General features: G+C 34.3%; 1 protein-coding gene across 1 annotated transcript in view; it reads right to left on the bottom strand.

Moving 5' to 3' along the window:
• Positions 1–2,670: 2,670 nt before the first annotated feature.
• Positions 2,671–15,399, bottom strand: part of LOC148953711 (unconventional myosin-XV-like) — a 548,203-nt gene continuing 535,474 nt past the window's right edge. Inside the window, exons 51-53 of the mRNA XM_089108456.1 lie at positions 14,134–14,338; positions 9,098–9,231; positions 2,671–6,875 (exon numbers count right to left, since the gene is read on the bottom strand). Of these exons, the coding sequence (XP_088964582.1) occupies positions 6,663–6,875; positions 9,098–9,231; positions 14,134–14,338 (552 nt within the window). The 3' untranslated portion in view covers positions 2,671–6,662. The remainder of the gene's footprint in view (positions 6,876–9,097; positions 9,232–14,133; positions 14,339–15,399) is intronic.

Genomic DNA, 15,399 nt, shown 5'->3' with positions numbered 1-15,399 from the left:
TCGATGCTATTCTTCCTGGCTCGAACTTAATATTCAATATTCGAACTTAATATTTAATATTCGAACTTAATATTTATTAATATATATTATTATTATATTATTATTCGAATTAATAATATTATAATTTAATAATATTATTCGAATTTATTCGATATTATTCGAATATTAATATTCGATAATATTCGATATTATTCGAATATTCTTAATAATATTATTCGAATTTAATATTTAATATTTGAACTTAATATTCGAACTTAACATTTTTCTGGCTCGAACTCAAAATGTCTTTCTTCTAAAACACAGTTAAAGTCACCCAATAGCAATAGCGGGTCAGTTCTTAAATATCATGGAAGAGTGTTTTGTATTACCAACTGTCTTTCTCTTGCTTTATTTGTGCCTGAAGGCAAATGCACATTTACAAAAACCACTCCTTTCTAGCAAATGTTGCTCACTTCACCGTCCTCTTGGAAGCGCAGTGTTCCTCTAATATCCTTAAATCTTTCGTTAACTATGTATGCTGTGTCAGGTCGGAGTCCTCCAGCAATATAATGGAATCCCTGTGTTTCTATATTTCTTATCTTAGCTATATCTGATTCTTGGAGACACAGTATATCAATTCTCGGCTTTACAATAAAATCTAAAACTAAACTCTGTCGTTTTTCCTGTTTAATCCCGTTAACTTTCAGCGTCGCAAATCTCATTTATTTTTTTCCGGGTTTCTTCTGCCTCTTTGGCAGCGCACTTCTTTTAGTCTTATTTTCGCTCTTTTTTCACTTGTAGTTGACGATAAAGATAAGCTACTTAACGTTCGTTTTGGGGATTGGGTTGATTTTGCCTCTGGATCCTTAAATCTTCTCAGAATACTCAGGGGGGTGATGCCCCTTACCTCGTTCACCCCTACTTCAGCTCTTTTCGAACTTTCTCCCTTAGGCTCTGTCATTTCCTTTTCTTTCACAATAGCTACTTCCCGCTCTTTTTTCCGGGTTTCATCTTGTCCTTTCGAGTTTCCTGTGCGAGTCTTTTCCGTTTCTGATGACCCTGTCGCCCCAGTACCAGGCTCATCGCCTCCATGGGACTCAAACTTAACAGATGTTCATCTAGAGGGCTTGTAATTTTTGTGGGCCTGTAAACCAGACATTAGACTTTCTGCCGGTTTCCGAGGACTGATCTGTGAGCGCTACGCTTGGGTTTCTACTTCCTCTATTGTATTTTGTCTTGGGCATAATAGGGCTTCATGACCCTCCTGATGACAAATGTAACACATTTTAGGCTGACCATCGTAGAAAACCTGCATTTTATTCTCTGTCAAAATCTTTACGGGCGGTGGGATCGCTACTTCCAGATACATCAGCGCTGTTCCCTTCCCGTTAAAAACAGGTATAAAACCATCCCCTTGAAAAGTTTTCCTTCTAACATTCACCACAAGCCTGTTTTGCCACACCCTGTAACATTCACCTAGTTTTCACCACAAGCCTGTAACATTCACCACAAGCCTGTGCTGTTTTTATATCGTGGTCGGCTGCTTCTCCCGGAATTCGTTTGAGATGGACCACGTGAGGGCGTTTTCCATTTTTATCTACGAAAACTTGATACCTTTCATTTTGGAAAATAATTTTCAACTCCATTGGCTTTAGTCTTTGAACCTATTCTTCTGCCAGTACAGGGATTTGCATCGTTACTCGCACTATACCAAACCTATTTGCATCATCTCCGTCAATCGCGTGTTCGTTTTGTGCATTCAGTCCAAACGACATCAGGAATCGGTGGATATTTGAATGCGGTAGTTCATTCAATACATTCTCTGGCATTGCACTAAAATCGAACTTAATCGTTTTCCTTGCCATTTCCTTTTTTCAATTTTTTCCCTTTTTCCCTTTTTTTAATAAACTAAACCTCAACAAAATTTTATTAAAACCTCTATAATATAAACTAAACCTCAACAAAACTAAACCTCAACAAAATTTTACTAATACACTAAACCCCTTTTCCACTTTCCAAAAATCCTTTTCAATCTAACCTAAAATCACTTACCCAAAAGCAGCACCAAATTCCCTTTCACACGCTCCAAAATAATCTTCCGGAAAAACCTTCTACCTTTAATTGCCCAAGCGCCTGCTACTGCCAACGCACCATCCGCTCTGTAGGCAACACTGCGCTATTATTTCACCTTTATTCTTCTTCTGCCACTGCAATTTACCTTGTTACCTGCACTCAACCGTGGAATAATATTTTTAAATAATCACTAGATACCTAATTTGGTCTAGTTTTCCCAGAAGAAAAATGACCTGTAATTACAAATCGGATATGGCGATCACTGGAGAGGTAACTGCATTTTTCCACCTTCACTCTGACTATGGAAAGCACACAAAAAAAGAGAAGCTTTTTTTCAAAACACAGCTTATTCTCTTTCCAGCGTTGCCTCGACTGGATAGAAAGGTAAAATAAAAAGAAAGAAAAAGATAAGAAAAAAAATTTGAAATCCATTGTTCAGTCAATATTTTCCAAAACATGAGAAAGCCCACCATCTAAATTTTCACCAAAAATCAGAATAAATCTTCCAAGCTGTTGTGTATTGAAAATTATCTATCAAGAAGAAAAAAATAGAATATGAAACCTAGTCTTCTTTCAAAATAACTTGCTGAAAAAAAAGAAGCAAAATAGACATAAAAGCAATTCCTAATAACTGTATTTTATATCATCTGATAAAGCAACACAAAGGAAAAGATCAACACGACGTAAATACTTAATAGTAAAAAATTAGATTTATACAAATGCACAACAAAACAAATTCAATAGATGCCTCTGCTTTCAAGTACCTTACACAATGTGGTCAAATTCACAAAAAACAACCCATATTCAATGTCATGAGCTATCAATTCTAAGAGCAGATTTTTCTTATAGCGATTCAATAGCATAAAAATATATAACTTAGAATTAGCTTATTTCTAGCTTGAATAAAAAAGAAAAAACATAAATTGTGACCAATTCATTGACTCGCAAAATAATCAGTGATTTTTACTGAAGAAGTATATCCAATTAATTTTTTCTTTTTTTTTAGCCAAAAATTAGTTTGTATTGACTCGGAATTTCTTGAATTTTTTTTTTTAAATAATGAAATCGTCATGACATGTCAACGAAGTCGTTGACATCAACTGTGTTTTCCTGTAGATTGTTGCTTTGATGCTACATTTGATATTTTATATATAACCTAATATTTTTTCCATAGGAATTGAAGATTAGCTTCCTTTGGAAAGAAATATACTTGTTTGGCATATTTTTTTCATTTTAATTATCAATAAGGTTTTATTTCTTTCCGTTTTTAATCTATTTAAGAAGAATAATGGTGATGAATATCCAGTATCCACCCCCTTTCTTCCACCATGCACATTTAAGTGTTGATCTTTCATCCATCATCCGCGCAAATTTTTCCAGATATTCGGGATGGCAGGGCTTCGAGCCTTTGGGAACCTAACTAAAATTTCAGACACATTTCTAAAATTTCATAAAGTAATTTTAAATTTCTTAAAAATTACTAAAAAGCTTTGTAATATTGACCTTTCATTATTTTTCAGACAAGAATTTTTCCGATATTTGAGGAGGCACCGCTAAGGATTTTCGGGCTCATAACCAAAATTTCAAATAAATAATTTGACTATAAGAGTAATACACGGGAAAATCAATGCATCGATATTTCCTACCCCAACCGGCATTTTAATGTTGGTTGCGCGCAGCAGGTTTTGCAGACATATGAGATGGCAACACTTCAAACTTTTTGGCAAATCACAACAATTTCAGATAATTAATTTGATTAATTGATTAATTTCAGATTCCATTTGATTAATTAATTGATTAATTTGATTAATTTCAGATAATTATCAATTAAGATAATTAATTGATAGTAAATACATCCATTCTATTGACAGGGTTGTTTGTTATTTATATGACCAAAAATATATAAAAACTCATTTTGTTAAAATTATCACTTTGTACGAGAAAAAGGCACAACAATCACAAAAAACACAAATATAAGGACGGAATGTGTAAGGGCAGAATGAATGCGAGACTCATATTTATTACATCCTAAATTCAAAAAACACAACCAAGACAAGCACATAGACAGGGAGGGGCATTTGGACCCAAGTCCTTCTACAAATTTTTTCCATCTAATTTTCATATTTTCCTATAATTCGCTAGGCTTCCAATTTATGTAGTTTTGTTTCACGGGGTTTCCACATATTCTTCTGTTTTCTTTTAATTACTATTATTCTAAAAATTTCTTTTTTTACTTGTTGCTACCCAAAACTAACCATCAAATAGTTACTAAAATTTTTAATGTCAAATTGACAAATTTTCACGTAATGTCTTTTGATTCATTCAGTCAAAATGATTATCAAAAGTTTTTCTTCTAGAGAGTTTTTCCCTTGTTAGACATTAAAATATTTTTTTTTTCATGGCTATCATGCAAAAAATAAAGGATAATTATAATTGAACCTGAGATTTTTACGACAAAATTCTGTTTCTTCTCCCCAAGCTGACTATATTCTAGAGCAGTGAGGTAAATTAGGATTACCTGTTGCAAACCCCACAAAACATAGCAGTAATTATATAGTTTTGGATATTAATTCATATAACCCAAATAAAATTGTATGCGTTAAACTTTGGAAAGCGACCCCTCTTTTAACGACAAATGAGTTTCCGTAATTAATTGTCTAGAATGAGTGCCATAAGACCATCAAGATAGAAAAGTAAAGGTAGAGGGCAGCTAGAAGAAATAAACTATGGGACCTTGGGGAGGGTTCGTTCCAACAACTACTTAGTAAATGTATCTGATTATTGTATCAAAAAAAGTTTCTCTAAGTCGCATATCACACTTTAACAAAAGCCCTAATAAACCTCAAAATTCAAGCCACACGGAATGTATAAAGGGAGAATCGATGCGAAATTCACAATTATAATTTCCTAAATTCAGATAGCACAATGAGTAAACAACTTAACAATCAATGTTGGAACACTAACACTAAATCCGTAGGCAATAGGTTAAAGGGCCTAAACACTAAATCCCTCGGCCCTTTAACCAATTCATATACTAATTGACGATTTGAAAACAATCCTATTAAGACACTATATTTCATTAAGGGTCTATTCAGCAAAGAACTTGTAGCGATTTTACGTCAATTAGGAATGATAAATCACAACCATCTCACAAATGGTCACAACTGTCAATATGATGAAAGATGATAAAAGAAGAAATTGTTATTTTCATCCCTAAGAAAAAAAGCAGCTTGGCATTAACGGAGCAATTAGTGTCTCACGTGCTCAACGACCGATTTGGTGGGACTCTTATTTTTGCCTCAAGATACAGCGCGAGTAAATTTGATACAAACTTTCCTAATCTGCCCCCCAACCCTGTAAGAGAGATGACTCTTCTCTTAGTGGGCTTGATACTAAAGAAAATGTGCGTTTTCAGGCCCTTATACCGTGGCCTTTCCCCGTTTTAATATGTTCTACTGGGTTTTTTCTTTAATATACCATAGCCCTTCTTTGCACAGATTAATGGGTAATATTAATTAAGAGCTTTCTATTATTAAAAAATAATACCAAAAAGATGGAAATCATTCTTGACACTTTATACCTGTAACAAACAAGAGAGAAATCTTTTATTTTTATATAAAAAGCAGTGAAAATTTTCAATTTTGTTTCTAATTCTAACTGGTAAAACCAGCATATATTTGTAGAAATTCAAAATTGGTTCAGAATTTTTTACAACTTAATAATCTTTTTCATAATACCAAAGGGAGGCAGTGAAATCCTAATGAGCCTATTATCCCCCCTCACATCTAAAAAAAACTTCAAAAAAAGATTTAAAGTTAAGTTTTTAAAGAAAAACTTTTAAAGAAAGAAACACTGTTAGTTTGCCCATCAGATAGCCAGTTACTCCCCCACTCTTGGAAAAATCTCTAGTTACGTCCACATAAATAAGCTGAACGAATTCTTCTGAACTACAATTCAAACTACAATTCTTCTTGAAAATGCAAACAGACCCTAAGAGCCTCAGCCTAGAACCTAAGATAGCTAGATAGCTAACTATCTAAGATATCTAAGATAGCTAGATGGCTAGTCCCCCCTATAAAGATAGCTATATAGCTCATATACGAGATGAGCTAGATAGCTCAGGGGGACTAGCTAAGATAGCTAGTCCCCCTCCCCTGGTAGGAAAAATCTCTAGGTAAGTCCATAGAAATAAGCTGATGGCCAAACTACTGTTCTTCTTAGAAACACAAACAAAACCAAAAAAGAAAAAATTACGATATTGGGGCCTAGAGCCTAGATTGCTCAAGGCAATTTCATTATTTTTATCAAAATACCAAAAGGGGGCAGTGAAATCCAAGACAGCTTATTCCCCCCCTCAACCATAAAAAACTTCAAAATGAAATTTAAAGTTAAGTTCTGAAAGAAGACAGTTATTTTACCCTTCAGATAGCTAGCCCCCCCTCTAGAAAAATCTCTAGGTAAGTCCATAGAAATAAGCTTATGGCCAAACTACTGTCCTTCTTAGAAACAAAAAAAGTCTTTCTATGATACTGGGGCCTTTAAGTGTCTAGGCTATTAAATAGGCAACTTTATAGGCTTTCAGATCAATACTCGATAATTTGACACCGTGTTTATTTCTTAGGTTTTTCTGTTTGCTGTCTTTGTTCGATATTAATATACTGTCTGATAAGTCTGGATATTTCATGTGCTTGATCTGTTTGTATTCTTGTAATTCTTTGTTGCATAAGATTTCCACATTTCATATCTAAAAATAAGGCACCATCTTCTGACTTGACTTTCCGGGTTGAAATGACCTCAGAAAATGGGTAGTGTATCAACGTTTCCTGGAAGTAAGATAGAAAAAATGAGACGTGGGTTTTACGTAGTATATCCATCTAACTAAAAACATACAGAAATGACGATGATTACAACTAAGATAGAAAAAACTGTGTGAGTAGGCTAAAATGTTCACTGTAATTTATCAGACGCAAAAAAAGATACATTTAGGTATCCGACCAATTCTTTTTTTTCTATAGTTGTTTTATTTGTTTTCAATATATATGTTGTATTGTACTTAAATATTTACTTGTACTTGTTGCACGTTCAAGCGGCATCCAGGCTCATAGTGGCGCCCAGCAGATGACGACATGTCTCCTTCCATAGGTTTCTCTCGAGGGTGGCAGGCTCCACGATCTCCAGCCACTGACGATCCCAACGACGGCCGTTTTTTCGGAATACTCCGATTGGCTCCAGATTAGACTTAACTGTAGCTAGCCACGTCTTCTTTTGGCCTCCTTCCCTCTTCTTCCATGCCGGTAGTGGTAGACATTTGAGGCATTTTTTGGTTATATGGTCACCTGGTCTGCCCATTATGTGGCCAAACCATCTTAGTCTCCTTTGCTTGACAGTATCGGAGATAAGTAGGTGACCCCCACATCTTCTCCTGACTTCATCGCTTGAGACTATCTGAGAGGCGGATGCCCAGGATATAACGCAGGCATTTGTGGTTGAATGCATTCAAGATCATCACTGCGGCTACTTTCAGTGACCACATTTCACATCCATAGGGGAGGACAGAAAGAACCATAGCTTCATACACTCGGAGCTTTGTGCGTGGCGATATTTCGCTCCGCTTCCAGAGATACTTCCGTAGTTGAAGGAAGACGCTCCAGGCTGACGATATGCGGCTCCGGATTTGTTCTGAATTTAATCTTCCCACTTTTTTTTCTTTTTAAGTAAAAGCCCGTTTACTTTTTTAAACTAATAAAAAGAACGCCAGTACAACTAAATCTAGAAAAATTAAACAAAAAGGCTTTTTCTTGTGTGAATCAGGGCATGAAGGGATTTCATTTTCACGGAGGGATTTTCCGTGGGGACGCTGGATACCTTTCTCGTGTCTAAAATTCGATTCACCGAGGAAAACTCACTCTTCTGGTATTAAAACGTAACACGAGCAGAAAAAAGTTTTATAATGACTCAAATTCAAAACCGTGCCTGATTAACGATTAAAAAGCCAGTTTTTTTCTTACAGACAAACCATGCTAAGAAGAAAGTAAGTGATTATTTCTAATCATTACAGTAAGCTTATCATGTACATTTTATATACATCATGAGCTATTTCATAAAGTATCTTGGGACTTTATTTCTGGGACTTTGGGGCTTCACTAATCTTTCTACAAACGCGGAAAGTTTTATTTTGGGTTTGGATCTATTTTGATTGTTTGTAAAGCTTCATTTCATTTATTATAAGCAGCCCAGAAATAGAGTAAGATATTTCAGCCTCTCGACTTACCAGGGATGTAAATTTAAGGGGGCGAATTGATCCCTCAAGTTTTAAAAATACCTTCCCCTTTGCATCTTTGTTTAAAAAGCTAAATCTCTAAAAATTAAACAGAAAGATTTTTTTTTGTGTTAATCAGTGTATAGGGGGATATCATTTCTGTGGTGGGGGCGGGATGATTTCCAGTGGGGTTGATACACCGGACATCATTTTTATTTCTAAAATTTGCTTCATCGAGCGAAGATTGGTCCTATGGTACTAGTAGTAAAAATAAGTAATAAAAAAATAAGTAAAAACAGGTTAATGATGCAAGAACAATGAAAAATTAATTTACATAATGGCTAAGAAATTAAATCCATATATTTCTTGAAGAACAAATTTACTCATTCCTGAAAAAATCTAATCCACTCATTGCACCTGGATTTCTTAACATGTAGCGTTTTCATTTTACTGGTTTATTCTAACATTATGCAGAAGTTAGATCTTATTTACATTATGCAGATATAAATGTTCCTACCACACTTGTGACATAGGGACAGTGTCACACATAACAGCTGTGACATCCATTCCTCTGAGAACCTTAAGATCAAGAGTTGAAAAATTATTTTAGGTGATTTTAATAATTATCTAGGTAATTATTTAGGCAGGATTTTGTAATTTTGGTTTTAATTTGTTTTTGTAGCTTTTTAGTTACAAATCAACTTAAACCTTGTCTTGGACTACGAAATTTTACATATAACGCAACTTACACATAACCGAATTATAATATCAAAATACAGTACATACATGTGTGATCACATCGAGGAAATGGACACCTCGCTTGTTCAGGGCCAAAATATGCTCTGCTCTCTCCCCTGGTTCCGCTACCCGTTTCACAGCAAAGAAACTGGAGCCAAACAAAGGCCATTTTTGGAGGATTTCTGAAATGAAATGAATCATATGATCTGTCAAACTTTCTGTTCGTATAAACCAATGTTTAAAACACAAAGGGAGAGTGAGGTTGCGACAACGGGAACCACAAGGAAATGACGCAATAATATGTAGTTGAACTCATGGTTAGTTTTGAATCTATTTGACTTTTGATTTTTTTTTTCCAAAATGGAATCCATTTTGAGATTTTGTAAGGTTAAAAATAAATCACGAGCTTAATCAAAGTTTTGGGCTGTAAATGATGATGAAACCTTAAAAGAGCAAAAACGTAAAAGGTATTTTTTTTTTTTTTTTTTTTTTTTTTTTTTTTTTTGCTAAAATACGAGTCAATTCATGGTAATGCAGAGGGGAAGGCAAGCATGTTATAAAATGAATATATAACGGAAAAATATGTTTCAAAAATCGAAGAAAGTGGGGGGATTTTTTAGATTGTTATTTTTTGAATAACAAAATAGATATCTTTAATAATCGCGAAAGGGGACAATTTCCCCATCGTCTATGGCACCCCTGGTTTAGGGTCCTGTTTTTTTCAGTTGACGACCAACAAGTTACCTTCATAGTTGGTAACAATCACCAGGATACGACATAGAAGATAACAGAGAAGCCAGACGTACCCAACATCACGAGGGCTGCCAGGGAGAGGACTTGATACCCTTTCTAGCGAAATGAGAATACATTAAATGATATATCAAAGAGGAAATGAGAAATCCCTAAAATTCTCTCCCTTACAACCGCCTCTAAAAGGACGTAAAAAAATTATATTGCGGCTGCTTCCTTATTTATAAGCAATAAGATGTCTTCAACCGCAGGCAAAAAATTAAGGAAAAAGAAATAAAATACAGCGGAGAAATATGAAATACGGAAGAAATATAAAAATACGAATATAAAATATAAAATAGAAATATAAAATAGGAAGAAGAAATAAAATACAAAGAAATAAAATACAGCGAGTTTAAAAGACCAAACCCACGGGTCCAAACAAAAAACATTGAACAATAAAAGATAAAATAAAGCCAAAAAGCATACAATTTAAAAATATTATATTATAATTATAATTTTTATTAGAATTATTTTATATATTATAATCATATTTTATAATTTATAATCATATTTTGTGATTATATAATTATAATTTTATTATATTATAATGATAGTTACATTATGTTATAACCATTTATTATAAATATATCTATAATGTTACCTGTAAACCAAAAACTGATCTAAAAGTGATAGGGGCGGAGGGGGCAATAATAATTATGAAGAAAGCTCAATAATATGAGCTAGACATGACGGAAGCTTTTACAACTGGAACTTATGGTTTTGTTGTGTTGTTTCAAGATTATATATTGTGTACTCTATTCTGCGTCAATTAAGCATTTATTACTTTTTTAAAGCTTATAATAGCATAAAATATAAAGCTTAAACATAATAGCTTAGAAAGGTATGTTTTGTGATTTGATAACACCGAGCTACTTGTTGTGTGTCCATTAGTTGTGAGGCCGGGTAATTTGTTGTGTGTCCATTAAGCACGTTGTTTTTTTGTCGGGGCATAGTTCACCCAATCAACTTTTCTAGTCTGATTTCCCAAAGTACTTGATTAGCCTTAAATATCCAGATACACTTTGTGGCAAGGGTGTCAACAAATCCTTACCCCCCTCAGCAAATTTTTGTCAATTGACGCCCCAGATTGTGACCGAAATTAAGAGCACATTTTCCAAGAGGATCCGTCAGCTGATTTTTGAGGGAAGATACCCCATTAGTTTCTACTTTTGTAAAGATAGGGCTGTAAATCAAAGTTGCATTAATTGTAGGTAAATATATACCAAGACAACACTGGCTTTTTTTGTTCGCTTTTAATACCTTACCCAGGATTACCCTAAATGTAATTATAGCTGCCACTCCCACAAACCTGACTTCAAATCAAAGTTCAATTTTTGCAGCACAATCATTGAACAAAAAGATATTATTTAACTTGGGTTTCAAAATGAAGTACAATAAATTGTTCAAAATGAACTTCCATCACCGCTACAAGAAGGAAGCTTTTCCCCCACAGCATCCACATTAATCGTTTTATACTTTGTTTATCCATGTATATTTGGACTAAACTCTCTTCCACCATCATATTTGATGGTAGATATGAAGCTGTTCTAGTCGATTGCATAATTAAGAATACATATGACGTCTAAGAAAGGGAAAGGTATGTGGTATTAAAGTAAGACTCAACGATTGGCCGTTCCCCAGCGAGGAATTTATGGAACTTTTAGATTCCACTGAATATCCCTTTACCCTTATACCCTGAGCTTTTTACTCCACTGATTATCCTTTTGTCCTTATAGCCTACAAAGATACAACAATATGCATGATCTGTGTCGGGTTATTAACCTATAAACACTAGGCAGGCCAGTTTCCAACTACTGGTCTGATTTTTAACTGATAAGCCCTAAAAGAAAACTAAAAACACTAGGCAGGTCATAAAAAAGCAGGCCATAAAAACAGTAGGCAGGCCAGTTTCCAACTACTGGTATGATTTTCAACTGATAAGCCATAAAAGAACAAATATACTCTAGACGAGCTCAGTGCTATAGTGGATTAGTTCAGATAAATTTTCTTATCGCCAGATAAAATGAGAGCCTTTACTAGCCATAGAGCCTTAAGGGAAGACTAAGTCGAAGTGTTTGTTGTAAATTTATTGATGAATAAATAAAATCTGAATTTTGATTTTTTTTACAATTTATGGCAGATTTGATAAAGCTGTTTGATGATATTTAGATTCTCGTCTAAAACCACAGACGATGGGCGGATCCAGGATTTTTTTTAGAGGGAGGGGGGGAGGGGCAAAATAGGTTTATCCTAAAAACTTACGTTAGGGGCAACTTTAATTAACGCAAACTTGCGTTAATTAAGTAAATTACGCTGCTTTATACTACGTTAAGGGGGCGCGCGTCCCCTGGATCCACCACTTTCCCCTCGTCATTAATGGTTACACAAATTTGGTAGTCATAAACTGAAATGGAAGGGTCTAGTCCAAAATGATCCATGGAAGGAAGGGGGTTGGATAAAATGGAAACTAAACCGTTAATAATACTGAGCTTATTGAGGGCGAATTTCCTGCTTCAGAGCTTATTTGAAATTATAATTGGAGTTACTATTGGATTCTATATTATACAGAATTGGGGCGGAGAAGTTATAGTTAATTCTACCAGAAATTAAGCTCTTCTTCTTCATATAAGTGGATTACCCAAGAACAAATTTAGCCAAGCAAACAAAAAAAAGATTCATAATTGGTGACAAAAATCTATTAGTTTAAAATTTGCCTACTGTAGGTTTTTATTTGTTTTAGAGTAATTGACACTTCTGGTATTTGCTCTTGAAGTTTTTTTTATACACGTCTACATTAATAATCAAATAATCAGAGCATAACTGTAGTTCTAAAAACCTCACTCGTCTTAATTTAATTGTCCTCTTATGATTTGTATCATCTCCTAAAACTTTTGGAAAGTTTTAAGAGAAAAATTTCATCTAACATAGGTTGGGCCGCTGAGACTACAAAATTTATTTTGTGATTTTAGTATAAAAATTTCATTCATCGAAGAGTTTTTTTAGAAAGTTTTTTTTTTATTTGTTTTATATTATATTTCGCTGATAAAAACTGCTCCAAATACAGCCAAAATATTCGCTTAGGCTGTAATCACTATGTTATTCACTGTCTTTGGAAATGTCCGCGTTATCTTCTCTTGTTGAACTTGTTGAAGTTCATGCTGAACTTCCATTCAGCATGAAGATCTGAATTAAAAACTAAAGGTGCTTTATTTTCACTTCTTCCAGTTCCTCCATACACTTTGACAGTGTTTCTCATACACTGCGAATACAGGATGGTTAAATCCTAGCTGGGGTTTGATCAATTATATTAACCTTCTTGTATGAATATTTTTACTAGCGATACCATTGACGTGCCACTCGGGTCACTAGAACCGGACCACTAGAACTCGGGTCACTAGGTCTCGGGCCACTAGAACCGGTTTGGATAGTGAGAAATCTGTTTCCATCATATTTGGACTGTGTTCTAGCCCGTCAAAATAGAGCATAAAAGGCGAACCTTATTTGCTTCTGCGTTTTTTGTTTTTGTGTATCGACATGCTCGTGTAAACTTAGAACTATTACGCTTAGAAAATATTTGTAAAAAATGTTCAATATTAATTCGGAAATTAATAGATGTCCAAACTAATTCATTAACTTTGAAATTTTTAAGGATTAATTTAAGGTACCCTCCTCAATAAGAATATTGCTTAAGAATACATCATCTTAAAACAAAATGTTCAAAATGGTATCATCCAATGAAAATTTGTGCTTTATGTCCTGGATGTATTCTTTATCATGTGTCTCAACACGTTCCAACAACAAAATTTAAAACAGTTTATTTTACCAAGAGGGGATGGGGTATTGAGGCACCCAGGAATTTTTGAGGGGACTCCATGATAGAAAGACAAAATCAATTTTATTTCATAATTTCTAAACTAATTCCCCATGACTTCTGAAAATTTAAAATTACATGGGTGGGTGTGGCCCTGAAACTGATTTTTCAATACCCAGAGAGGCTATTTTTTAAGGGGGCCCATGAAACCGGTCTTTGTTTTCTTTTGTTATTTTTGTGCCGTGCTAGCTTAGAGCTGCTGGAGGGGATACAAATTTCAAATGTTCGTCTTGGACAGACCAGCTAAAGTAAATTAAATTATATACTAATTTAAATAAAAAATTAATTAAGTAGATACTAAATTAAATTAAAATTTTAAAAATCCGGATAAATTAAAAACTAAAGGCAATATGCCACGTTTCTCCTTATTTTAAGTAGGAGATAAGTGTCTTATACCCTTTAACCGCATAATAAAACCTACCTAATACTTGTGCTTTAGCTTGGGTTGGGTTAACTGTATCAACCTCTTTCCATGAAGATTGTACTAGTGAAACCCATTGTGGTGGTTTAATGTCTCGAACCGCTAAGGCTGGTTTGGGCAGTAAGAACTTAGTCTCCTTCATATTTGGCATGTGCTCCAGGCCAGGAGCGCGATGTAGAAGGGCTGCAATCTTGGAAATGTCATACTGAAAGAAAGAGGAAATGGTACCAGATTTTTCTTTTCACAAAAAAAAAAATCAGAGAAGGTATCAATCGAATTGAAAAAAAGAGTTGGAATCTAATTGCCACGGCATTACTTCTGTTGGAAGTAATATATTTGTTCAGTTTTTTAACCGATTTTTTTTTAAATCTAGGGTGGTTGTTTTATCTAATTGACACCAAATAGCGGGATGCAATTTCCAGAAGACTTACCAGTGAGAGGTTGATCTTATGAAAATAAATAACAATTTTGTTGCTCGTTAAGGTTTGGCAAAAAAAAAATGAAGAAAAAGAGATAAAATAATAATAGAAAAAACAAGAAAAAGAGGGTGATTTTCTGCCAATGGAAAAGAAACAATGAAAAGACAAAGCAGATATTTCGGCAAAGACCTCTGCAAAGCTGTTCCTCCACGTTTGATTTATTTTTTTGTTTTAGTTAGTAGTAGTCGTTAGCTTTTGTCTTATGTATGCCAATTTTTACCTCCCCTTTTGGACGGCTAAAGACGGCTTGGCCACTGGCTGAAAGTCACCGTCGTTTTGGTTTCTCAATTACTCTTTTCTTCGTTTTTTGTCCAACATCATGTATGGCCAGTAGGGTCCTAAGTACGGCTTGTAAGGTACGGCCAGTAGGGCTTAGTTTTAGGACCGTGTAAGAGAATTATGGTCCTAGAACGTGCAATTCCATCAAAATTGGGTGCAATTTCGTCAATAACACAGTCCAAGACAAAAAAAAAAAAAAAAAAAAATGGACCCAAGATTTATTGAGCTGATGTTAGTTTTGGGATGCTGAATTCAAATGTGAAATCGTTTTCTGTACCAGCTATACTTTCCAAAACACAATACTATCATCGACAACTAAGTTTACTGTACCATCACTCTACATATCAATGATATAAAGTTAATATGATAAAAATAAAATGCTACTCTTATTTTTAATTACAGCACAGTCATAACAACTCAAAATAAAAGCGAAAAAAAGAAAAGTAGAAAACATACGTGTTTTAGATTGGTTGCGCAGTCACTTACTTACAACATATTTATGCCATCT

This window comes from Artemia sp. Qi Xiang Cuo, chromosome 3, assembly GCF_049724085.1.
Source record: "Artemia sp. Qi Xiang Cuo chromosome 3, ASM4972408v1, whole genome shotgun sequence".
Classification (NCBI taxonomy): domain Eukaryota; kingdom Metazoa; phylum Arthropoda; class Branchiopoda; order Anostraca; family Artemiidae; genus Artemia; species Artemia sp. Qi Xiang Cuo.
Note: the sequence above shows the minus strand (reverse complement) of the source record. Positions and strands in the feature narration are given on the sequence as shown.